The sequence below is a fragment of the Myiozetetes cayanensis genome, unplaced genomic scaffold, assembly GCF_022539395.1.
Source record: "Myiozetetes cayanensis isolate MyiCay16 unplaced genomic scaffold, myiCay2020 scf34, whole genome shotgun sequence".
Classification (NCBI taxonomy): Eukaryota; Metazoa; Chordata; class Aves; order Passeriformes; family Tyrannidae; genus Myiozetetes; species Myiozetetes cayanensis.
In genome coordinates this window covers 601,169-625,228 of record NW_026087566.1, presented here as the reverse complement: position 1 = coordinate 625,228, position 24,060 = coordinate 601,169, and the positions used below count along the sequence as shown (strand labels likewise).

Below are 24,060 nucleotides of genomic sequence, written 5' to 3'. Positions count from 1 at the left end.
GTGGGGGTCTGTCTATTCTCCCAGGCAACAAGAAATAGAATGTGAGGAAATAGCCTTAAGTTGCACCAGGGGAGGTTCAGGTTGGACATTAGTAGGAATTTCTTCATAGAAGGGGTGGTCAGGCATTGGAAGGGGCTCCCCAGGGAAGAGGTAGAGTCACCATCCCTAGAGGTGTTCAAGAAATGAATGGATGTGGCACTTACTGCCATGGTCTAGTTGACAAGGCAGCTAGATTTGTCAAAGGTTGGACTCGATGATCTCAGAGGTCTTTTCCAAACAAAATGATTCCATGATTCAGTGATTAATATTCCAATAACAAACATTTTATATCACTGGAATAAGAGGAAAATATTGACCTATTTTTTGAGGAATATTTTGTAAAGATTTCATTATACAGGCAATTTTGGCCCACTGATGGGAGCAGCTTTCACAGAATGGTATGTGGAGTGGAATGGAATGGAACAAATCCAGGGTAATGCTCACAAACCCTTTGTGCCTGCCTGCCTTCTTCTCTATCTCACCTTCCCTCTGCTTTATATATGCTTAGAGAATATAATTTATAATTGGGCTCTGTTATAAAAGGGACACATCTGAATGTGTGTGTATGTGTGAGAATCATGGAATGACAAGATCCCAGGATGGGTCAGGCTGGAAGGGACCACAGTGGGTCACCTGGTCCCACCTCCCTGCTCAAGCAGGGTCATCCCAGAGAACATGGCATAGGAATGTGTCCAGATGGTTCTGAAATATCTCTGGGGAGGGAGACTCCACAACCTCTCTGGGAAATTTGTTCCAGTGTTCAGTCACCTGCACAGTAAGGAAGTTCCTCATATTCAGGTGCAACTTCCTAGGCATCGGTTTCTGCCCATTGCCTTTTGTCCTATTGCTCAGCATCCCAAGCAGAGCCTGGTCCCTCCTCCCTTCAGACACTGACAGATGTTGCTGAGGTCCCCTCTCAGTCATCTCTCTCGAGGCTGAGCAGGCCCAGCTCCCTCAGCCTGCCCTCACAACCAAGATGCTCCAGTCCCTTGACCATCTCTGCAGCCTCCAGGACCCACTCGTCTCTCTTGTGCTCAGGAGCCCAGAACTGGACACAACACTCCAGTTGTGCCTCACTAGGGCTGAGTAGAGGGACAGGATCACCTCCTTGACCTGCTGGCAATGCTCTTCCTAATGCACCCAGGACCTCATTGGGCTCCTTGGCCCCCAGGGTACTCGGCTGGTTCACAGGCAGCCCCCAAGTCCTTCCCCAAAATGCTGCTTTGCAACAGGTCACCCCCAGCCTATGCTGGTGCCTGGGATTGTTCCCTCGCAGGTGCAGGACCCTGCATTTGCCCTCAGAAGGTTCCTCTCTGCCCATCTCTCCAGCCTGTTGAGGTCCCTCTGAAGGGCTGCACAGTCCTCCGGGGTACTGGCCACTCCTCCCAGTTTTGAATCATCAGTAAACTTGCTGGGGAGGCATCTGCCCCTTCATCCAAACCAGTGATAAATAAATTAAACAATACTGGGCTCAGTATTGAACTTCCAGAAACTGCCAACAGGTCGTGATTTGAAAATATGAGGAGAAACACAGAGAGGGGTTTTGGTGGTGTCCATTTAGATATGTCTCCACTGGAGTTTTTGCTTTATTACATCAGGTCCATCACATACTATGATGGTAAGAGTGCAAGATGTGCATCTTTATTATCATCACTTTAAAGCCAAATAAATGTTTGTTCTCATTATGTACTTTGTACTGTAAACTACCTGTATAATTGCACTTGTTCTATATAAAAGTAAATTATCACTGTTTTCCATTTCCTCCCGGCCTCAGCCCCAAACCCTCACAGAATGGAATCACTGTGTCCTGATTTTGAGCAGCTGATTAATTGTCATTTGTCAGAAATCCCAAAAGTTTGGTGTAAGATTCTAAACACTGAATACTCTTTTTGCTTTCAGATCCAACAACCCCATGAGAAGAAACGCCTATTTATCATCTTTGTGCATGGAGTGTGAGATAGAACTGCACAAAATATCTAAATGAAAAGTCTAGATATAAAAGTGTAACCATTGTTAAAATATGGTGAATTTTTTTAGGGTTTGACCTTGGCTAGCTGCCAGGCACCTACATAGCTGCTCTCTCACTTATTTTCTTCAACAGGACATGGAGAAAAATAAAAATAAAGGAAAAAGGTTATGAGGTAAGAAAAAGATATGATGTTTGCTTAGCAATTACTGTCACAGGCAAAGCAAACTCAGATTGGGGAAGACTGGTAGCATTTACTGACAATTAAAAATAAAGTAGGATGGTGAGAAACAAAAGCAAAAACTGAGACACCCTTCCCCCGTGTCCCTTATTCCCAGGCTCAGCTTCACTTCTCTACTGATTTCCTTTGTTCCCCACCCCTGCCATCTGTATAGGGAGATGGCTGACTGGGGCCTCTGATCAATACACAGCAATTTCCTTCTGGACCTTTGTCACCTTCACACTTCTTTTGCTCCAGCACAGGTCCTCTCCATGGGTTGCAATTCCTTTAGCAAATCTCCATCTGGTCCAGCAGTGTCCTCCACGGGCTGCAGCATCAATCTCTGCTCCATCAGGGGCTGTAGGGAAATGCCTCCTCCTCCTCCCTCTCTTACTGTGGTGTTTGTATTGCTGTTCTCACTCTTCCCTCTCTTCTGTCTGCATTATTTGCCTTTTCTTACATGATTTTACAGGGAGGTCACCAGCTTTGCTGGCTGCCTCTGCAAGTGGGTCTGGTTTGGAACCGCCTGTGATTGGCAATGGGGCAATCCCACACAGGGGAATCCCACAGAGGTCACTGCTGCAGCCTCCCCACCACCAAATCCTTGCCAAGTAAACTAATACACTTGAAAGTCCTAGAACATCATAAATGGCACTGGACTTCAATATATAGGTAACCAAATCCCATTCCACAATGGGTTCATTGGGATTCATTCACTCCCCAGCTGTCCCCTCAGAAAACCAGTCCTTTCTATCCTGCCTCCAACCTGGCAGGTGTTTCAGATACCTCAAGACAGCTGAAATAGCACTGGGCACCTATGGTAAGCACTGCACTGGTCCAATGAAATCCACCCCTTTATTTGACAAACCCTTTTTGGGGGGGAGGGGAGAATAAAAAAAAAAAGAAGAAAGAAAAAGAAAAAAAATTCCTCTAGCAAATAACATTATTCTTACCTTTCTATGAAAAGCCAGAAAGGCACACAGGAAGGGAGGAGGGAGACAGACAGACAGATACATGAAGGTGTTTTCCTGTATTATCTTAACAGGATTTTTCTCCCTGCAGTCTGTTATTTTGAACCTATGACTGAGTAAATCTCAGAGAAATGCAGAATATGGAAATGAAGCAAATTTTAGTATTTGTGTTTAGCATTATTTTTCAGAACACAGTGATTGTGGTAGAGAACAAATGTGTGAACCAGCCAGCTTTGGTGAGTTGGCTGTGGACAGCAGCTAAGCACCCCCCGCAGCCACTCTCTTGCTCCATCCCACAAGGGTGTGATGTTAATGGCATGTGATATGTCCTTCTGACTAGTCTGGGTCAGCTTTCCTGGGTGTGTTCCCACCCAGATTCTTTCCCACCCCCAGCAGTGAGGTAAGTGCACATCCTGAAGACAGTGGGCTCCACAAAGCAGCCCAGCAGGGAATTTGCTGCCTCCAGACATTCATCCAGTTGGACTTCTGCAAAAGGAGAGAAAATGCAGAGAGGGACTACAAATCAGTAAGGGAATTCATTGTGTATCAACAGTCTCACAGACTGCAGCACAGGAGCACTGGGAAAGAGGAATATGAATCAGTGGGTGTCAGCTGCGGATTTAGTGGGAAAGGTCCAGAGTGTGAGTCCTCACAGCAAAATCTTCTTACCAGCTTGGTCCTGCAGCCACCTGCATGCTTTGGCCTCCAGAAGCTCTGACCAAGGTACCTTCCATTTATACTTGTGCAGCCAGACTAAGGCCAAAACTGTGGCCCAGACAGCTGGCTCCACATCCTGTGATGGAAAACAGAACACTCAAGGAGAAAAAAATTAGAAAAATCAGATCTAGACCATCATGTAGTAAAAACAAGACTTCCACACGTACAAACTCTTTAAGCTTCTGAAATTCTCAACATCACAAAGCTCCCTGGTACCTCTGCTGATTTCACCCCACACCCTCCATGTACTTCTTCCACAAGCAGAGAGGATAAACCCCACTGCCTCAATCTCTTCCTCTCAGTTCAGCTCAGACTAGAAACTTGGTTGGAACAGGAAAGTTCAGCTCATGAGTGTCCCCCTCCTGCTCCTGATCTCCTTACCTCACTGGGCCTCTGTCCCTCAGTATCAGCTTTGCTGAGCCCCAAGACAGAGGCCAGGGCTGTGCTGAGAGCCCAGGAGCCATTTGCTTTCTGGAGTGCCACCAGTGCCCTGAGCCCAGAGAAGTCACACAGTCTTGATGCCAGTGGTGAAATCGCCCAGTCCCAACTGATGTTAAATGCTGGCAGTTCATCCATCACCTGTTCTTCAGGAGAAGGCTTCTGCTCTGTAAGACAGAAACGTTCACCCAACTCACATGGAGATGGGCAATGACCAGTAACCTTACATTCTGCCTTCTCCAAGTATACTTAACTTCTACTCCATCCTTTCCAGACTTCTTTTTATTGAGTGTCACACAGTTCCTGTCAGGCCTTCATTGCACTGACCACACACCTACTGCTTCCAATTTGGTGTTGTTCATAAACTTGCTGGGAGTGCATTAATGTTCAGGTCATTAACGAAGATATTAAATAGTACTGCTACCATGAGAGATGCCTCTGGAACTGCACTAGGCTTTGGGCATGAAACAGGAAAGCCAGGCCCAAAGGAGTTCAGTTAACTAAGAGATTTGAGCCTGCTGACAAGCTACCAACATCCAAAACGATCTGTGCTTGTTCTGCTCTACTAACTGGCCAAAAACTCAAGAGAATGGTAAAAGAACATGTAATAGGCCTAGAGGTAATAAATTAAGATGCAGTAGGATAAAGTAGACATTTGAATAGAAGAAACAGGCCGGGAGCCAAGGCTTTCTCCAAGCTTCAGTGAGCGTGCCGAGAACAATGGAAAAGAAGAAGGGTCAAACTGAGGAAGACCACCTAAGACCCCAGAATCATGGGAGGAAGGACGGAACTACCCCAAAATTGAGAGCCAAGAGAAGCACCACCCCAAGCCCCGCCTGAGCTCCACCTATACTCAGCCTGTTGTTAATATGCATAGATAGATGTTGTAATCATTTGAATATGCATTTAATCATGTCGGAAAATTGTATAAAAGTGTTGATTTTGTGTGAGGCCTTTAAGCAAGTTTTTCCAGCAATAGCTGGCTTGCTTCCGGTGCTGCTAAGAAATACCTTTGCTGCTCAAAAGATCAAAATCTCTGGGCAGTTTATCATAACTAATTTTTCGGATTCAGGTACCAGCTGGACTCTGAACTGCTGATAACTGTTCCTTGAGCTCAGCAGTTGTGCCAGTTTTCCACCAACCTTATTGATCCCTTATCCCAGCCAGTATCTCACTGACGCCTCAATCAGGAGACTGTCAAAGACTGTGCTAAAGTCAAGGTATAGAGAATCCATGACCCTTCTCTTGCTCACAGTTCCAGCTACCTCAGTCAAGAAAGCAGTGAGGCTGGTCAGGCATGACTTTCTTTTGAAAACCCATACAGGATGGCCCTTCTAAGAGGATTATTTGTTCCAGATCCTTCCTCTGATTAAGGGGAGTCTGACCAGCTTGTAAGTCCCTGGACTATTCTTCTTCCCCTTCTTGAAGACGGGTGAGACATCTGACTATTTTCCAGCCATCAGGAACCTCTCCCATTTGCCATGATCTTTTGAAGATGACAGAGTGGCAGTGGCATCAGCCCACTCCTTTGGCACTTTTGGATGCACCCAATCCCATGGACTTTTGTAGGTCTGACACTCCATCCATCCCCAGCACAGTGATAATCAGAAAGTCTAGTGATTCTGAAAGTTCAGCCCTAGTCCAACACATTTTGAGAATGCTCAGCCAAGAATGTTCTCCTTACCTTTACAATATGTTGAAAGCTGAGTGAGTGTCTCAGTGTCAGGGGCTTTGTGACTGAGCATCTCAAGGCATAACTGGCATTTCTGAACCATCCAAAACTTGGTGGACCTGAACAACACAGGCCTGAATCCACGCAACCAGAGCAGCTGGCAGGGAACCAGGTTGCAAGAGGGAGAGAGCAACATGGAAGAGTCTGGAGGCAAAGAATCTGGAAAGAGAGGTGGGGAGGTGGGGGTAGAATCATGGGTATTAGAGACAGGCAAAAGCGTGGTCAGGCCCACAGGACCAGGGGCTGCAGATGGTGAGAAGGCATCAGACCACCAAGTCTCACTTTCCTCTTCCAGCATCCCCACTGTTTCCAGCCTTACCACGGTGCCAGGCATCCCTGTGTTTCATCCGTACAGCCACACTGGATGTGAAGGGAGATGGAACCCCCAGGGTGAGGCTGGACTTCACTGCGCTCTGCCAGGTGTCCTTCTCTGCCCTGCTTGTCCCCTCCCAGGCTCGTTCCCACAGCAGCTGCATCAGGGCCATGCGATGCACTGGCAGCCTGCAGGGGCAGGGAGTTAGTCCTTGGTTCCACTTCAGGGAGGGGCAAGGGACACATGGACTAAAGAGTAAGGAGCAGTGAATTAATGGTCACCCAGCTCCTCTCCCAAGGTCAGCACAGAGGGGACAAGGCAGGAGCACCAGACACACAGATTCTCTTCCCACCTCAGGGTGCAAGTGAAGGACTGCTGCTGTTCCTCCTGCAGACCCTGCCAATGTCACTCTGCCTAATGTGCAGGTGTGTTACCCTCTCACCTGTCATCTGATGATGGGGACAGTGAGAACCTGAGTGTGTAATTGAAGAACTGGTTGCCCACATGGTACTGAAGAGTCACAGCTCCCTCATCCACCTTTGCATCCTGGTGACACAAGGGAAGAGTCAGACAGAAAAGTTCATGTTCTGGGCCCAGGCAGCCTGGCTACTTAGATTCCCTTCCTGCTCTACTAAGGAAGTAGCTACCCATGCTTGGAGCAGAGGCAGTGAGGGCTCACAGAGCCCTGATAATGGTCTCTCCCAGGCAAACAACTCTCGGTACTGGGAAGGTGGAACAGGATGTGGGTCCCTTACCTTGCAGAAAGCCATGCCCTGGTGCATATGGTTCCTGGATCCCTCTCACCTGTGCTTGCCCATGGATCTGGGCATAGATGGAGCTCTGATGTCCCTGGAAGATGGTCTCAGGAGTTTTTCTGATCAGTGACACCTCCAGGCCAGGTGGAAGGTCCCAGTGTAGTGAGATCCCACTGGCCACAGGCTGCAGAGCCCGCTGCAGACATTTCACTGCCTGGCGACATAGGAAGCAGAGAGTACAAACCACTTGGAGTTCCTCCCAGTTCTGGGATGATGGGAATGTGGGAGGGGTCTTGGAGTTTGTATGGATGGTGGTATTTGGATTGCATTGCATGTTTAGGTGAGCCGTGGGAAGCATTAAATAGAGCAGGGTGGATGCTGGAAGCCCAGGTACCTGGGTCATTACCTTGGATGTCATGTCCACTCTAGAGTGGATGCACACACATTCACCTTTTGTCTCCAGGGCTATGGCCTGGGAAAGGTGAAAGTTGACACATCTGTTAGCAGGAAAACAGAAACACCTGCACAGGAAAAGAAGGAGACGTTAGACATGGGACACAGGTGAGAGGCATAAAGAACAAGAGTCGTCCAAAGGACAAAGTCTCAAGAGGTAACGATGCTTCTAATTGTAAAAATGCAACTGATATCGTGTCTCCCCATTCACTCTGGGGTAAGAGATGTTGCCTGATGACCATGAGAATGGGTTTTGGGGCTGAAGAGAGCACTGAGGTATTGCTTAGTGAGGATAAAGAGGAATGCTGCTGAGATCCTGCTGAGAAGAGCAGGGAAAGACTGGGAGAGGAGGCCACTCAGTGGAGAATGTAGGCGTTACCGGTGGTGGTCCCGGTAATGGCAGACCTCAGCCATGACAGCTTCCTCTTCACTGGAGACCTTCCTTTGGATGAAGATAAAAAGCTGGGGGAGAGAGGAAAGGAAACAAAGATACCCAAGGTCTTGAAACCACCATGAAGGAAAGACACTCTCCTAAAATGCAGGCAGCCTAAATGCAGTTTGCTCCCTTACTCTCTCATTGTGAGAGATTGTGAGTCTCCTTTCATTAACAGCAGGACACCTCTCAGCACAAAGAGACACCCTACAAGGAAGATCCACCTCCCCCATGTGCAGGAAATTTGCATAGAAGCCCTTCCAAGCTGCTCAGTCCAAAGATGGGGTCACTTTCTGCCATGAGGATGCCTCCCATATGCCAGCTCTCCTCACAAACAGCAGCAGAATATCTCACCCTTAGCCCTCAAATCTACACTTGTTTACAACCATTCCCCTCCCCAAAATCCTTTGGCCCCTCATACCTGGCGGGGGTGCCCATAAAGGAGAGGAGTGCTGTAAATAGATCTTAGGAGACCCAACAGGTCACAGCCCCCCAGATCAGGGCGGATGGAGGAGATGCGCCCCACGGCACTGTCCATGTTCTCCTGCGTATACTCCACACTCTGCCTGTGGGAAGCACCCGGAGCGTCAGAGAGGGGGAGAACCTGGCCCATGGCTACCCTCATTACTCACCTCATTACTGTGGTGATGCATCTTCCCCCACCTCCTCCTCAGGTCTGATCTACGATCTCAGGAGCCCCTGACAAGCCTTGACCAAATCAGCTGAGCAGTGAAGTGCCCCTTTACTGCACTAGTTGGGAGGAAACATCCCTGATCCTATCAGAAGCTCCTGCATGATACAGGTGGGAACAACACTGACCATAATAGAAACATCAGCTGCCTGACAGCTTTAGAAAATTATTGACCTGAATCACAGCCCGAGTGCAACAGTACCATTGTTACTGGACTTCTGGGAAAAAACATTCCCAGATAAAAAATCCAGTAGTTACCAAGTCGTGTTGTGGCCTGAATGGAAACTACTGATGGCCAAAGCCAATAATCATTTGACCCTATAATCTTAAGTGGGCCCTCTGAGCCCTCCTGGGCTGCCAGCACCTCCCTCAGAGCAGGAACTGCTGAACCCTCAAGTTTGTGATACTCGAAAGGCCATCGCTGACAACGAGGCCTGGGCTGATATCCTGATACCCCCTCAAACACACACCCTTTGAGGTGCAGCCCATGCCTGGCAATGAACAGGCAGTTCCTAGCTTTTAGTGAGTGTTTCACTAAATAGAAGAGGTATTTTTGTTAGGTGCCTCAACACACACAGACATAGATGTACATCTCTGTGCCTGGGTGCATGTGACTTGATGATAGTATGAACGTTGTTACCATAAATCTACAATTAAGTCACTATTAAAATTATCGTAAATTGCATTGAATCACTTTTTAAATGTTAAATTAGTCCATGACTAAGTGCTCCTAAAACTATGTGCACCTTTATCATTTATTATCCTTTGCACCCTGACCCTTTTGCATCCTTGGTCTCTGTGTAAATCAGTCTAAATTTATTCTAATCTGATTTTCCTATGCATGCTTCAACTATGTAATGAGTGAACCTTGCCATCGAACTCTTGTTAAATTCTCACTTTCACAAATTCATATTAATACCTGATTTATGCCAATATCTTTGGGGGCAATTCTTTAAGCAGCCCAAACCACTCATTCATAACAATTACCAGCGGTGCAGCAGCAACCCAAAAATGGGACTTACTCTCATACTGCTCACAACAGATCCTGCCCTGTAACTGCCCTCCAGTAAGAGCTTGTCCCACAGTTCCACTTAGAAAAGTCATACTATACTTACCCCTTGGCCCTAATCCCTCATCACCCTGAACTCACGGATAGAAGGCTTTGAAAGTGGCCCCAAAACTGTAGATATTGAAGTAACAGCCCAGAGGCAAACTCTTGAGGAGGAATAACAGTGTGTTCTGTGGACAGATGGAGGGATGGGCAGAACTCAGATGGGGAAGCTAAGCAGAACATCTGCCCATGTGAAGCATCTTGCCTCTATCCCCACCACCTGAGCATGACTGGTGAGGAAAATGTCCCCTGAAGACCTCTCAGTGGTACCTGTGCATCCTGGAAGAGGCTGCAGTCCATGAGAAAGAGGAATTCCCCCAGATGGCCTGGACTGGGCACTACCTCAGGAATGTTTGGCATCAGTGTCAGCATCACAACAGGCTGTCCCAGCAGAGAGCCTGGTATGTGTGTGGGGAAACAAAACGGATTTAGACGCTGGAGCATCCTTCCCTGTGTCTTTTGCCCTCAGCTCTGACCCATTGCCCCCAGATCCTTCTACTCTCCCTGATATCCTCTCCCTAATTTCCAGCCTCTTCACTCACCAGGTGGGGCTTTAGGATCTCCCCTCTCCACCACAGCACTGAGAGTGTGAGGCCCTTTGTAATACACCATTAAGTTCAGATCATCCTGCATCCAGGGTGATGATTTCAAGAATACCTGAGGATAAGTAGGGTGTGTGGAGAAAAGAGAACCAAATAAGTGGATTAAGGAGGCCTAAGGAGCACCAGCAGGCTGCAGATCCTTCTCTACTCTCCTGCTTTGGGGGCAGGGATGTACCTGTGCAGATGTCTGATCAGAAGCTGTGTACTGCAGAGGGGTGTAGCTGCTGTTAATGACTACATGGGACACACCACGGGCTGACTTCAGGGAGATGCTGAAGTGCAGGTTTTTGGACGTCTCCTCCTTGGAAGAGATCCGGCCTGCAGAGAGACAGAGGTGTGAGGAACTAAAGCACTCAGCTATGGTGGGGCTCTGTCCCTCACTTCTGGAGAGAAAATGTGGCACCTAAGAAGTCCCTCACTGTAGTGTTTGGTTGTGGTGGTGGTGAATCTGTGGACACACACTGTCTTTTGTGTAGGGGTCTGTGGGGGTCTCTTGCTGTGGTACATATGAGAAGACTTGTGGGGTTCATGACTATGAGGGGCAAGGGGGAATGTTCAGATTCTCTCACTGGCACTCCTGCAGATACAACCCCCCTGCCCTTCCCTGAGGGATTCTGGGGAGCCACGTGTTCCCCCCTGAATCACTCACTGGGGTATTTTATCGATGGGAACAGTTCATGTGGCCAGCAAAACCGGGCAGCCCCATCAGGCTGCAGTGGCAGCTCCTGGACATAGCACAGGCTGATGGTCACCTCCCCGTTAGGAGGCAGCATTCCCAAGAAACAAGCGAACACACGACCCCAGAGATCCCACTGATCCTGCAGATATCTTAAATTCTCCATGCCTGGAGTAGCTTTGCACAGCTTCTGGGCCTGCCACAAAGGGAGAAAAATGCATCACTGAGGTTTCCACAAGAACAAATGAAAGAAATTAAATCCACAGGATCTTCCCACACAGTCCACAGAGCACCCATTCCCATTGCAACCCCAGTACCTCCTCCTTCTCCCAGAGCATTGCTTCAATGCAGGAGTCCCCCATGGTAGCGTGGAAGGTGTCTACAACAGTGTTGGAATCCACAGGAAAGATGAACATGGTCTCCTTGGGGACTTGCTGCACGTTGCGGAAAACCAGCTGAGACACCACATCAGCCACAAAGTCCTGGATGGTTACATTAACTGTCACGGTCTCCAGCTCCACTTCAGGATAGGAAGAAAAGAACCACATTCCCCTCTGGAATAAGCCTGAGGAAGACACAATAGTTCTCAAAGTCCTCAGTTGTCTGCAGAATCTTTAAATTTGAAGTGTCTGCTTGTAGTGGAAAAAAGTTGAGTGTCCAAACCTGCCACAGAAATGCCAGTTGCAGAAGCTGGCAAACAGAAATGAAAGGTCCCTTAGGTTGCCAAAATTTCCCTAAGCCCCTCCCTGTCCAAAGCACATGGCAGCTGTGCCCTCAGATTGCCACCTGCCATACTTCATCTTAGCTCAGGCCTACCATGACATTAAGAGAAGTCTGTCTGTCCCCAGCCTGAGACAGTCCCACACTGGAGCTTCACACATACGGCAGGAGGTGCCAAGCAGATTTGCTTCAGTGTTCACTGCCAAGGCCGGCTGTGTTTGGGTGACTGAGCACTGGAACAGGTTCCCAGAGAGGTTTTGGGTCTCCTTCTCTGGAGATATTCAAAAGCTGTCTGAACTCACTGCTGTGTAATGTGTTCTACAGGACCCTGCTTGAGCAGAGAGGTTAGACTGGATGACCTCCAGAGGTCCCTTCCAATCTGACCCATGCTGTAATTCCATGATTTATCTCGTTTTCATTGTTGACAGCAGAGATTCTTCACTGACCTCCTTTTCTCATCTGTCATACCTGTAGCCTATGATTTATCTGAGACCAACAATGTGTAGATCTGAATTGGGTTGGAAGACGGCCTTGGTGATCTCTCTGTTTGCTACGACAGCAGCCAATGGAGAGAAACCTTCTCCATACCTTTGCCCTTGCTTTGAGATGAAGAACACTCATTTTAGGGCAAGGCTTGGCATCAGTGAGGCATCAGACCTGTTGGTAAAATACATGGGAGCAGTGTCTTTGTCAAGAATGGTGCAACACTGCAGTAGGAAGAGTGTGACACTTGGCAAAGGAAGCTGTAAGACCGTCATAGGTGTAATAAACTGCATATATTTTGAAGGGATTTTTTTGTTAAGCTTAGTAAAACTTCAGGGCATTGATGTGTGATTTCCATGTGTATTTCCCACATAGCTGTTAAATGTCTCTAATGTTATAAGTTACTTTTTCTCTGGAATTTTGAAGACGGCAAAAATACCTGCAGAACAAAGAAATATAGCAAGAGATTTTTATTGCAGTGCTGGGTACCCATTTCCAGCACTGGGTGCACCTCTGAATCATGCAAAGAGCACCCCGCTGTTTGAAAACCGCGCTTTTTGTACCCTTTGATATCAGTTGTTGAATATTCATTTTACTGTCCGCTTGTTGCCTTAAAAGGTAATTTCTCTGCTTTGGAAGTGGGTGTTATCTTTTGGCTGGTTGCAACATACCTCCCCTGGGCTCGTACAGGGGGGTCTTGCATCATCCTCACATTGCAAGGCATGGAGGGTCTCTCTGTGTATCCACATGGCACAGAGGAATGCATTTTTATTCATAATTTGTTCCCCTTTCCCGGCCGCAAAAGATTCCCTGGTGAGAGGTCCAGATAGGACCCTTCACCTTACAGTCTCCACGGTACGCCTATAAGTTAGTAAATATACAGAAATAGTTCTTTTGTTAGTACCCCCTGTTCATTTTAATTTGCTTGGAATAAAATCAGTTCCTCAATTTTTCACAATTCCCTCTTTTTTTTTTTTTTTTTTTTTTTTTAAATGACTGTAGTACAAGTTTTTTATGCTAAATTTTCTTGTGATCTTTTGGGTTTGTTGTCATCTGAGAAGTAGTTTCTGTGCTTTCTTCTATGTGTTTAGTCTGTTCGGGAGCCGGAGGCAGGATTATGGTCCTTTGGGTTCTTGTACTTCTTGGTGTGATGGGTTTTGGATTCACAGATATGGTAGTCAATTGCATTCCTAGAAATTAATCTCATAAAACATGGAATTAAACAGGGGAAAAACAACAATTTAGAGACAGTGTATAACAAGAAAAACTTAATTTGTTTTTATTATGAGTTTATTACTTTCTATTAGAGGTAGTTAGTACACTTGTGTAATAGTATGTGTTTTGATAACACTTTTGGCAGTGATCATTGGTACTGACCACTAGTAGGAACACAGTTAAGGCAAGCAGAGGTCTGGTATAGCATATACTTCCACTTTCCATGCCTATCGGGTTGCCGCCGACAGCAGGATAGAGATATCTTCTTGTGGCAAGTATAGAGGCTAATCCGGTCTTGCCCTCTGATGCTTTATTTTGTGTTTTCTCTTTTAATTATTTTTTTTTTTTCATTGTTTGCTACAGAGATTGGAAATAAATTTCACAGTTTTCATTCTGTAGGTTGTATTCATATTCATTTCAGGGTCATATGACTCTTTCTCATGTACACATTTAATGTTCTAATTTTTGTTGTCATGTTTTGTTCTTTGTGTTGTCACTGCTTTTCAGTACTGGTCTTTATTATTGTTTTCTGGTACTGCCCCTTGGCACTATTCTTGTTCTTGTGCTTTGGTTATTTAGGCCTTGGTTGATTCTTGCACTTAGTTATTCACGCCCCCTCAGTCCTTCATGTTTTCAAGAGGTTTAGGTATTGTGGAGTTACCAGAAATGGAAGGACCACTCTTTTTTTTTTTTTTTTTTTTTTTTCAATGGTTAAAACATGGTATTATTTTTATAACTACTTTTTCTTTGCTGGGGACCAGAGACTTCTCTCCGTTACTGCCCCCCGCTTCCATCGGGACCGGGGACATCTCCCCGTTACCGCCCCCTTGGGATAGGGACCAGAGATGTCTCTCCGTTACTGTCCCCCCGCTTCCATCGGGACCGGGGACATCTCCCCGTTACCGCCCCCTTGGGATAGGGACTGGAGATGTCTCTCCATTATTGCCCCCCCGCTTCCATCGGGACCGGGGACATCTCCCCGTTACCGCCCCCTTGGGATAGGGACCAGAGATGTCTCTCTGTTATTGCCCCCCCCCGCTTCCATCAGGACCGGGGACATCTCCCCGTTACCGCCCCCTTGGGATAGGGACCAGAGATGTCTCTCTGTTATTGCCCCCCCCCGCTTCCATCAGGACCGGGGACATCTCCCCGTTACCGCCCTTGGGATAGGGACCAGAGATGTCTCTCTGTTATTGCCCCCGCTTCCATCAGGACCGGGGACATCTCCCGTTACCGCCCCTTGGGATAGGGACCAGAGATGTCTCTCTGTTATTGCCCCCCCCCGCTTCCATCGGGACCGGGGACATCTCCCCGTTACCGCCCCCTTGGGATAGGGACCGGAGATGTCTCTCTGTTATTGCCCCCCCCGCTTCCATCGGGACCGGGGACATCTCCCCGTTACCGCCCCCTTGGGATAGGGACCGGAGATGTCTCTCCGTTACCGTCCCCCCCGCTTCCGTCGGGACCGGGGACATTTCCCCGTTATCGCCCCTTTGGCTAGGGACTGGAGACATATCTCCACGTCCCTCTTGGCCGCAGACCGCTCTTGCGGACTTTTGCGACCGCTTACCGTTACTTGCCACTTTCGTGACGCTAACCACTGGTCAGTTAGGGTGCGGGAGTTGTGTATTTTCGTCTGGTGCTGCTCTGTCGCTTTAGTGTACCGGCCGGGCCCTTGGTCGGTACCCAAAGCATTTGTATGCACCTCTGGATTCTCGGCTGGCATCGCTTCTCCCCACGCACGCGCTGTTGGACTTTAAAGTTAATAGAATCACAGAATTATAGAATTATAGAATTAATTAGGTTGGAAAAGATTTTATAAGATTATCAAGTCGAATTCTCAATCTAACTTCACCGTGACTACTAGATTATGGCACTTAGTGCCACTTCCAGTTTCACGTTAAACACCTCCAGGGATGGTGAATTTATCACCTCCCTGCGCAGACCATTCCAATGCTTGATTACTGCCTGCAAAGATCTTTTTAACATTTAATTCAAACTTCCTTTGGTAGAGTTCAAGCCCATGTCCTTTGGTTTCACTGCTGATTGCCTGGGAGAAGAGACCGACTCCCCCACTTGGCCACAATTTCTTCCCAGGTAGCTGCATAGAGTGATGAGGTCACTCCTGAGTCCTTCCCCCATGGGTAAATTGTAGTCTCATTAGATTATCATTGTAGGTGAAATTCCACAGTACACTCTAGCTAGTAGGGTAAACTCGATTCACACTCAACTCTTCATGTATGACCAATGACTCTCACATTCCAAATTTTTTGTCAAACCTAAAATCCCGAACAAAGTTTCTCCAACACTCCAATTTTCTTTTTCATCTTCCATATAACAATCCTCCTCATTTTTCTCTGCTTTGGCTCTTCTCCTTTAACAACTTATCTCTTATCTAGACGTCCTTCACTCCCAAAGACTCTGATAGTATCCAGTGTTCAGGGTGTTGTCTTTTACAACACTATCTCAATAATTTATTATTTCTTGTTTTCTCCCCCTCAATTCTCTCAAGTTAGTTCTGCTTTATGTCATGACTGGCACACAGACCTCCTGTTTTAATAATGCTTCCCCTTTCCGCATCACTCTGTTCTTCACTTTTTCTCACATGCTCAACCAACAAAAACTATACTGTCATAGATCCCTTCAAAAACTCTTCTATTGTCTCTGCAAATTTTCATTTTTCAGAACTCGTCACAAAAATGTTTACACATTTGTTCCCACCCCCTCTTGCACACAATGAGAGGTTCTAACACTTCAATTATTTCAACAAATAATTTGTTAGTAAATTAGTTCACATTTCTTACTACTTAAACAACACATTTCACTTTTAAGTTATCGTCATGAGGTTTACACATTTACACACACACCACATACAACAAATATACTGTTTAAAAGTGTTGATTGTTCTTGAAAAATCTTCGAAGCTTCTGAGAGCTCCTCAGTTGTTTACATTATCTTAACGCTTTATCGCTCCTGCACAGGGGACCCCCGCCCTGCTTCCTGCTCAGGCAAGGGACCCTTCCCCCCCGCCACTTCGGCAGGGCTATGCCCCCCCTCCCGTGCCACCTCTAGCTCGGGGGACTTTTTTTTTTCCCTCGCCGTTGCTGGTCGGGAGAAAGAACTTAAAACTTTTGTGTTAGGTGGCTGAGGTTTCCTGGGCTCCCGTGTCTCGTGACTGGGACTCCCTCTGTTTGTTTTGTTTGTTTTTTACAAGTCCCTCAGATGGTTGGGAACTCTTTGCCACTCTGTCCGGGCCGCTCAGCGCCGCGCTGGACTCGCCGCGCGCGCTCACACCGGCCGTCTCGGCGGGGTTCCCGCCGCTGGCCGCTCCCCACAACGCCGCGCGGACCCCCCAGCCCCGACTGCTGCTGACCTTTTCTCCGCGGCCGCCGCCTGGCTCCTCCCAGCCTGGGGTGTTCGCTGCCGTCTCTCTCGCGTGGCCCAGACACCCTGCGCTAGCTTCTGTCCGGCGCCGCCGCTTGCGGCACCCGCTCGGAGCGGCTCCGCCAGCCGTTGTTCAGTCCCACCCGGGTCGGTGCCCCGGGCGCACACACACACACCGCCTGTGCCCAGTACCGTCCGCACCGGCACACCGTACACACACACACACGCTTGTGCCCAGCGCTGTCCGGACCGCTTTGCTGGGCGGCCCCGCTGCTCGCCGCGGGTTTCCACCGGCCTTCCCGGGCCGACCCCGCCGCCTTCTCTCGGCTAGCCTCGGCCCCGGGGTGGCCCCGCGCTGTTGTTTGTTTTACTCGTGTCTAGCCCCCACTCAGGCCGATTTCACCGCGCCGCCTGGCCTCAGTCACGGGCCGACCTCGCCCCAGACGCCGCACGGATCCCCACACTAGCTCCGCGTCGCTTAAGGGTTCTTACCGGCCCTTCCCGCGGACGCCCCGGCCTCTCTTATCATGCTATTTTCACTGGGTTTTGATTATGCTTTTTTTTTGTGTTTCATGTTTTTCCCCGTTTCTACCCCAGAGAGTATTTCATTCTTACGTCTCAACAAGCGCTTCGTTCCTTCACTGGCCAAGTTCCTCGCGGAAGCTTGGAAACGCAGTTAGAAGAACTCCACTCTCGCCCCGTGCTCAGTTGCACGTCTCATTCACACGCATACATACACATACCCCTTAGTTTTAGCCCTCTTGAATTAAAATAGCCCTTACCAATTTTCATGTGTCCAATTTTTTCCTGCTTTCTTTGTTCTGCAGCCGTCTGTCTCAGGGTCCTTTTGTCGCAGTCGCTCTGAACAGAAGGCCCCCGTCCCAGAACCACCAAAATTCGGCGGGGTGCACCTTCCTGGTACATGGGTCTTCTTACCCAGAGCCACAGGACGAGGATCCCGGACAAGCCCCCAAATTGTTATAAGTTACTTTTTCTCTGGAATTTTGAAGACGGCAAAAAATACCTGCAGGACAAAGAAATATAGCAAGAGATTTTTATTGCAGTGCTGGGTACCCATTTCCAGCACTGGGTGCACCTCTGAATCATGCAAAGAGCACCCCGCTGTTTGAAAACCGCGCTTTTTGTACCCTTTGATATCAGTTGTTGAATATTCATTTTACTGTCCGCTTGTTGCCTTAAAAGGTAATTTCTCTGCTTTGGAAGTGGGTGTTATCTTTTGGCTGGTTGCAACATACCTCCCCTGGGCTCGTACAGGGGGGTCTTGCATCATCCTCACATTGCAAGGCATGGAGGGTCTCTCTGTGTATCCACATGGCACAGAGGAATACATTTTTATTCATAATTTGTTCCCTGTTCCCGGCCGCAAAAGATTCCCTGGTGAGAGGTCCAGATAGGACCCTTCACCTTACAGTCTCCACGGTACGCCTATAAGTTAGTAAATATACAGAAATAGTTCTTTTGTTAGTACCCCCTGTTCATTTTAATTTGCTTGGAATAAAATCAGTTCCTCAATTTTTCACATCTAATAAGCTGCCGTTTGTTTCCGAGGCTGATAATGACGGGGGGGGTAGTCTGGCACTGTAATTAACTGCACCCTGGTAACACAACTCAAGCCGACAAGCTGGAGACACAGAGGAATTTACCTAAACAAGGAGTCAAAGTGACTTATGAGTACGATAAGCCTGGAAGGGGAGGAAAAATACCGATTAAATGCGCATGCTCCATTCCCGGGGTTGTCTTGCGGACAGCGAGGAAGACTAAAAACCTTCATCGCAGAGAGCGCGGCCCACAAACCAAGCCCGAAACCACGTGCACCGGTAACACAGCCCAGGAACATGTATGGGGAAAACTTTGCAACTGAGCATGTGCAGAAAGCACATGCCCCGGCCTATGTATGGCTAAGAACCTAAGCACTGAGCATGTCTGGACGGGAACCCGGAGGGTTCCAAAGGGGTGTTTGAGAGCGCGGGAGCGGCGGCGAGCTGTGAGAGAACTTTCTTCTGTTCTACACGACCCTAAACGACCCTCCCCCCCCCCCCCCCCCCCAGTACGCTGAATTGTTTTATCTACCGTTTGCTAATAAATTTGCTTGTTATTGTAAATTGGCCTCTTTTATTCATTTCAGGCATCGCTGGTAACCTATAACAATAGGGATTGCTGTAATGTCGTGGAAGGAGATGATGTACCTAAGGTGGTAGAGTTCACCTGGAAAGGATGGTTCAACTCACCAGTGAAGCGATGTACTAAGGTATCACACAACCACAGGGGCCCATTTAGCTCCACAGTAGAGGTGATGCAGTATCACAGCACTGAGGAGGGTTACCAGCTTCCCACAGTAGTAGACATCTCTCCTACATCCTCCTCCTACTTTGTAATCATTTCCCTCTAAAGCCTTCAGCACTATGAGTGAGATGAATCACACTTACAGAATGTTTGCTATGCCAGTGACAGAATGTAAAGCTGACTCCAGGCCATGTCCCTGGGTTCCCAGAACATGGTGACATGTGACTGCCACTCAACCAGCCAAAAAATCCATTCTTCCCGCTTTACTCCACAGCCAAGATCTTCCCCACTACTCACAGGTGCCACCCTTCTGTCCCCAACTTACCCCTACACATATACTGTTTGCTCAGGATGCCACTTTTCCTCATCTTGACTTTTTGGTTGAAGAGAATGTCTGTGAGAAAAAGCAGAAGTGAGCTATGAGGGCCTTCTGGGGAAAAAAGCAAACAAAACACACACACAAAACCAACCAACCAAAAACCAACCAAAAAAACCAGCAACAACAAAAGTAACCTGGGCACTTCAATCTTCCCTTCCTCCATGATCTGTAGCTCACACTCACACGGGTCAAGATGACTCCTTGCATCCTTACACTGGGGGAATGGGGAAAAGAATGGATGAATTATTTTGTATCTGAGATGTATGCATGCACATCCAGAAAAATGAGGGGCAAGAGGATGATGGCAGCACTGAGGAGCAACTGGAATTATGTGGACTGTGAGGGAGAGGATTATAAAAAGTGCCTGACTTGTGACTGATCTCTCAGTTAGGCACCTAAACCCACCAGTTGTGTGTACAGCCAGTGAACTCTTACAAACACTGGGCAGAGCCCTGACTCTGCTGTCAAAACATTAGACAGGAGGGTCATTTGCAGCCAGAAGGCTTAGCATGGGTGAGTGCTCCTAGCAAAGGTGAGGGAATTCCTTCCAGCTGCCTCCTGGGGGTTCTGTGCTGTAGGTATTGGCATCAAGTGTCTTGGAATGGACAGGACATCTAAAATAGTACTAGATATCCATTCAAGGACTACCTCTCACCCCAAAATTGCAGAACAGCAGGATTTAGTTCAATATTATTATGTATAAAAGTAGGTAATTCGATACATTCAGATCAAGTTCTGAACCCTTGTCAGGAGGATTGACAGAGAGTTTGGAAGGGGAGAGTGAGAATGGGGCAAAGGAATGAATGAGGAATGAGGGGAATGTGAGGGGGGATAGAATGAGGAAGAGGAGGGATGTGTATTCTCTGCTGTAGTGATCCTGACTGGGGGACCATTGTACCCCAGAGTTGGTGGCCTCTGTAGGAGTTGATCTGAGGAGGCCCAGGACAGGCCTGTGCTGTGCTGCACATCTGGCTTGGCCTTCAGGCCTGTGCTGGACTGCACCAATCCCCTGGCTCCAGGATAACCCCAGTCAGCTCTTGTAACAGAGACAGAGCACGCACAGGGAATATGCTGCTGATCACAGACTTTTCAGTGCTGCACAGCCTGGGAGTCTCAGCATCCGAGGGGGTGTAAGATTGTTGATGCTATTCTCTCTTTCTTTCTAGTGTTAGCTTTCAAATGAAACTTTGCAGAACCTAAATGTCTTTCTTCTTGGGGGTCACTGTGAGCCAGCACTTATCTCCTGGAGTAATGCATTTGGTGCACTCAGTGGGTCCCAGTGAGAAGTATTTTTCTAGAGAAAGGATAAAGAGAAGGGGCCCAGGTGGTCTTCCCAGTGAATTGGGAAAGTGAGAATGTCCCAGAAGAATTCTCAGCCCAGCTGAAGTATTAACATGACTCAAGGAACACAGGTTAGAGCAAAGAAAAGACAAGGAAAACCCAGCTTATTTAAATGTCACAAGGGAAGCAAAAGAAACCTTCACTGTTCTAGAATTAAACCAGAATATGATGATGTCTGTTATTCCATAGCCATGCTGTCATTTTCTTTAAACTGTATTTGGATAATCCTCCCGATTCTGGAGTACCTCTTCATCAGAGGAAGTCCTGGGGAGATAGTGTTGGCACAAGCTGAGTGACTCTGCACCTGCATTTAGTTAATTGGAATCAAAAGGGAGGACTGACCCTGGCTAAGTGCTTCGACAGAGAGAATGTTTCTCAAAGTGGAAAACCACTTTAACAGTCTGCATGATAGCATGTGTTTTTCTCTCATGGCTGAACACAGCCACCACATGATGCAAGGTGAGTGTGTGGGATCAAGGCACTGGTTTAGGACAATCCTGGGAATTTCGGTTAACTAAAAGACAAACACTAGGTGCTACTTATAAGAAAATATGAATAAAAGGGGAACACTGAAAATGATCAGTGGACAAATCCCGAAATCGAAACCTGTGTGGTGTGCAGCCTCATGCTCTTCAGTGCCCATAAGATAATTCCTATTAGATGAAACAGTCACTAAACTGATAAAAGACTGAAGATATGACTATTTGTTCATGGTAAAAATCCTGACTTACTGATACCTGCCTTCAAGAATCCCAATAACAAAGTTCCTGTGCTTGCACTTCCATTTCCTGTATTTTACAAATATAAAGTCTATTTACAATATATTGCAAATATCATGAACTGTGCATGTGCCTCATTGTGAATTTGGACCTAAACCTGCTGTCTGTGACCTCAGAGATCCCAGATGTGTAGGTACTGTTTGAACTAAGGAGCCTGGCAGGACAGGGTAGCAGTCACACACACACAAAGCCACCAAGCCTTTGCCAGGGTGCAAAGCACAAACAGACAGACAAATGCACATGTGCACGCAGAGCAGGACTGCAGCACTTCCACGTGGGGGCAGGGAAGGATGGATGCACAAGATGCACTCACCATGAAACAGCAGACTGCAACAGGCAGGACAGGCAGACAGACACAGGAATGGCCCCAGGCTTGAGGACTGCGAGCTGCAGCAGGGAAGGTGTCCCCAGGCACAGGGGGAGGACGAGCAGGAGGGGGGCTGGTCTTTGCAGTGAGCAACAGGGATGGATGGGAGCTGCGGTCACTGCCGCAGTGCCTAGGCAGTTCCAGGAAGGGGAATGCTGCCAAACACGCACTCTGGGACATACACTTGGGAAGCAGAAGTGCTGCAAGCCCTGCATGCTGGGATGGGTGGGAGGCACTGGGTGTCAGGGTGTTCCAGGTCTCTGGTCAGCTCTGGGGGCTCCAAGCTGAGGATGTTGCCTCTTGTGAGACTGGCATGTCTTGGGAAGTGAATTGCAGCAGTGCTGGACAGGCTACAGAGGGTGGGGGTGCTGCCCAGCACCACCTGCCCCACAGGAGGGCTTGGAAGCGTTGGGGTTTGGGGGGAGAGAGGCTCCCATTTTTACTGTGAGAAGCATTTCCCCACCAGAAGTGCAAGTGGCTGCTGGGAAGGGAACCATTCAGTTCCTGCCCCCACAGTTGCTTCAGGCTGCCTTCCTGACATCCTCCCCTGACTTACCCTTTTCCAGTGGGCTTCACTGGCTCCCAGAGGATATAGGTAGGAAGACAGTTTTAGACCAGTTAGGAAGTCTTGGAAGAAGAGCTGGGTGCCTTAGGTCTTTATCCTAGATATTGCCAAGCTTGTTTAGAGCCATACACCTGCAGAAAAGGGAATGCCAAAGCTCCAGACCTGCAGGGGTATTGCTATGGGTGACCTCCAAAGGCACGGTCCCATTTTCTTGGGGTATGTAATAAGTAGTAATAGTTAAATTTACTCATCAAATTAGTAATAATAGTAATTTACTCATTAAATTGTAGTGCATGTTATATATATGTTATTATAATCACTGTTCTGTTACGGTTAGGAGACTGTAAGTTGTAGAATGGTTCATTAATCTATCAGCATTATAAGCTGATAAGCATGTAGCTTGCATTTCTTAAGCTAGAAAGACAAACTATTGTGCCTTCTAAAGTAAATATTTTTGTATCTTACTTTTATAAAAAGCTTATTGTCTCATAGCAAGCATAAAGTAACGGAGGGAAGGACAAGGATCAAAGAGTCAGGAGCGAGAATGATACAGAGTATGCAAGATGGACATCTGGAGATGCCTGGGCACTGAGCTGCACACTGGGACTCGAGGTCTAAGGACTCATTGGAACTATGGACAGGAAAGCACCTGGCAACTGAGGCGAGCCCACAGAGAAGCCAACCAGAACCAGACCTGCAAACTCAGATCCAATAGAAGAACAACAAGTGACAATGGGAGGGGAACTGATAAGGGAATAAAAATTACTGCTTTTGCTTACTGTGCTTGCGTGCCGTGAGTGGAGCAGGGGTCTCCCCGGCTGCCCAGCATGCTGTTTTACTTATTTACATTTTATATAAACCTTCAATAAATTTTATTACTATATTTCAACTCAGTTTCATTTTACTTATAACAGGGATATGGAGATCTCTGTGTTCCCCAGAGGACAGGCCATTTATACTGAGAGCTGGAGAGTAAAAGAGTGTGATGGCACCTGAAGGTGGCTTGGTTACCTAGCTGGCTACCTGGTTGGTTACTTAGTTGGTTACCCAGCTGGTTACCTGGTGCCCCAAAGTCCACTAGGTAGCTTGTTCCCAGTCTTGTCAGAGGGCTGTTGTGTATTCAGTGTGACCTTGAAAGGCTGGAGGGTTGGGTGGGAGGAAACCTAAAGAGGTGCAACAAGGGCAAGAGTGGAGTCCTGCACCTGGGGAGGGATAACCCCAAGAACCTACTAGAGAGCAGCTCTGTGGAGAAGGACATGGGAGTCTTGGTAGATGACAAGGGGACCATGAGCCAGCCATATGCCCTGGGAACCAGGAGGGCCAATGGGATCCTGGGGTGCACCAGGAACAGTGCGGCCAGAAGTTCAGGGAGGTGATCCTGCCCCTCTACTCAGCCCTGCTGGGGC

General features: G+C 47.8%; 1 protein-coding gene across 1 annotated transcript; it reads right to left on the bottom strand.

Moving 5' to 3' along the window:
- Nucleotides 1-1,515: 1,515 nt before the first annotated feature.
- Nucleotides 1,516-22,238, bottom strand: LOC126646258 (von Willebrand factor A domain-containing protein 5A-like). The gene is made up of 18 exons (XM_050327467.1): nucleotides 22,036-22,238; nucleotides 19,549-19,617; nucleotides 11,435-11,682; nucleotides 11,091-11,313; nucleotides 10,617-10,759; nucleotides 10,382-10,496; nucleotides 10,110-10,237; nucleotides 9,879-9,967; nucleotides 8,459-8,603; nucleotides 7,984-8,066; nucleotides 7,558-7,672; nucleotides 7,201-7,365; nucleotides 6,839-6,942; nucleotides 6,403-6,584; nucleotides 6,036-6,242; nucleotides 4,295-4,518; nucleotides 3,866-3,989; nucleotides 1,516-3,682 (listed from the first exon to the last, which is right to left on the bottom strand). Exons 2-18 carry the CDS (start codon nucleotides 19,589-19,591, stop codon nucleotides 3,543-3,545), a joined length of 2,478 nt encoding a protein of 825 aa, XP_050183424.1. The 5' UTR covers nucleotides 19,592-19,617; nucleotides 22,036-22,238; the 3' UTR covers nucleotides 1,516-3,542.
- Nucleotides 22,239-24,060: the final 1,822 nt, after the last annotated feature.

Coding starts and splice junctions, on each gene's coding strand:
- LOC126646258 (XM_050327467.1), bottom strand. CDS start 19,591: ATGAGGAAAAGTGGCATCCTGAGCAAACAGTATATGTGTAGGG. Junction 8,067..8,458: donor TTTATGGGCACCCCCGCCAG/GTATGAGGGGCC, acceptor TCTCTCCCCCAG/CTTTTTATCTTCATCCAAAG. Junction 4,519..6,035: donor GCTTTCAACATATTGTAAAG/GTAAGGAGAACA, acceptor TCTGTCTTACAG/AGCAGAAGCCTTCTCCTGAA.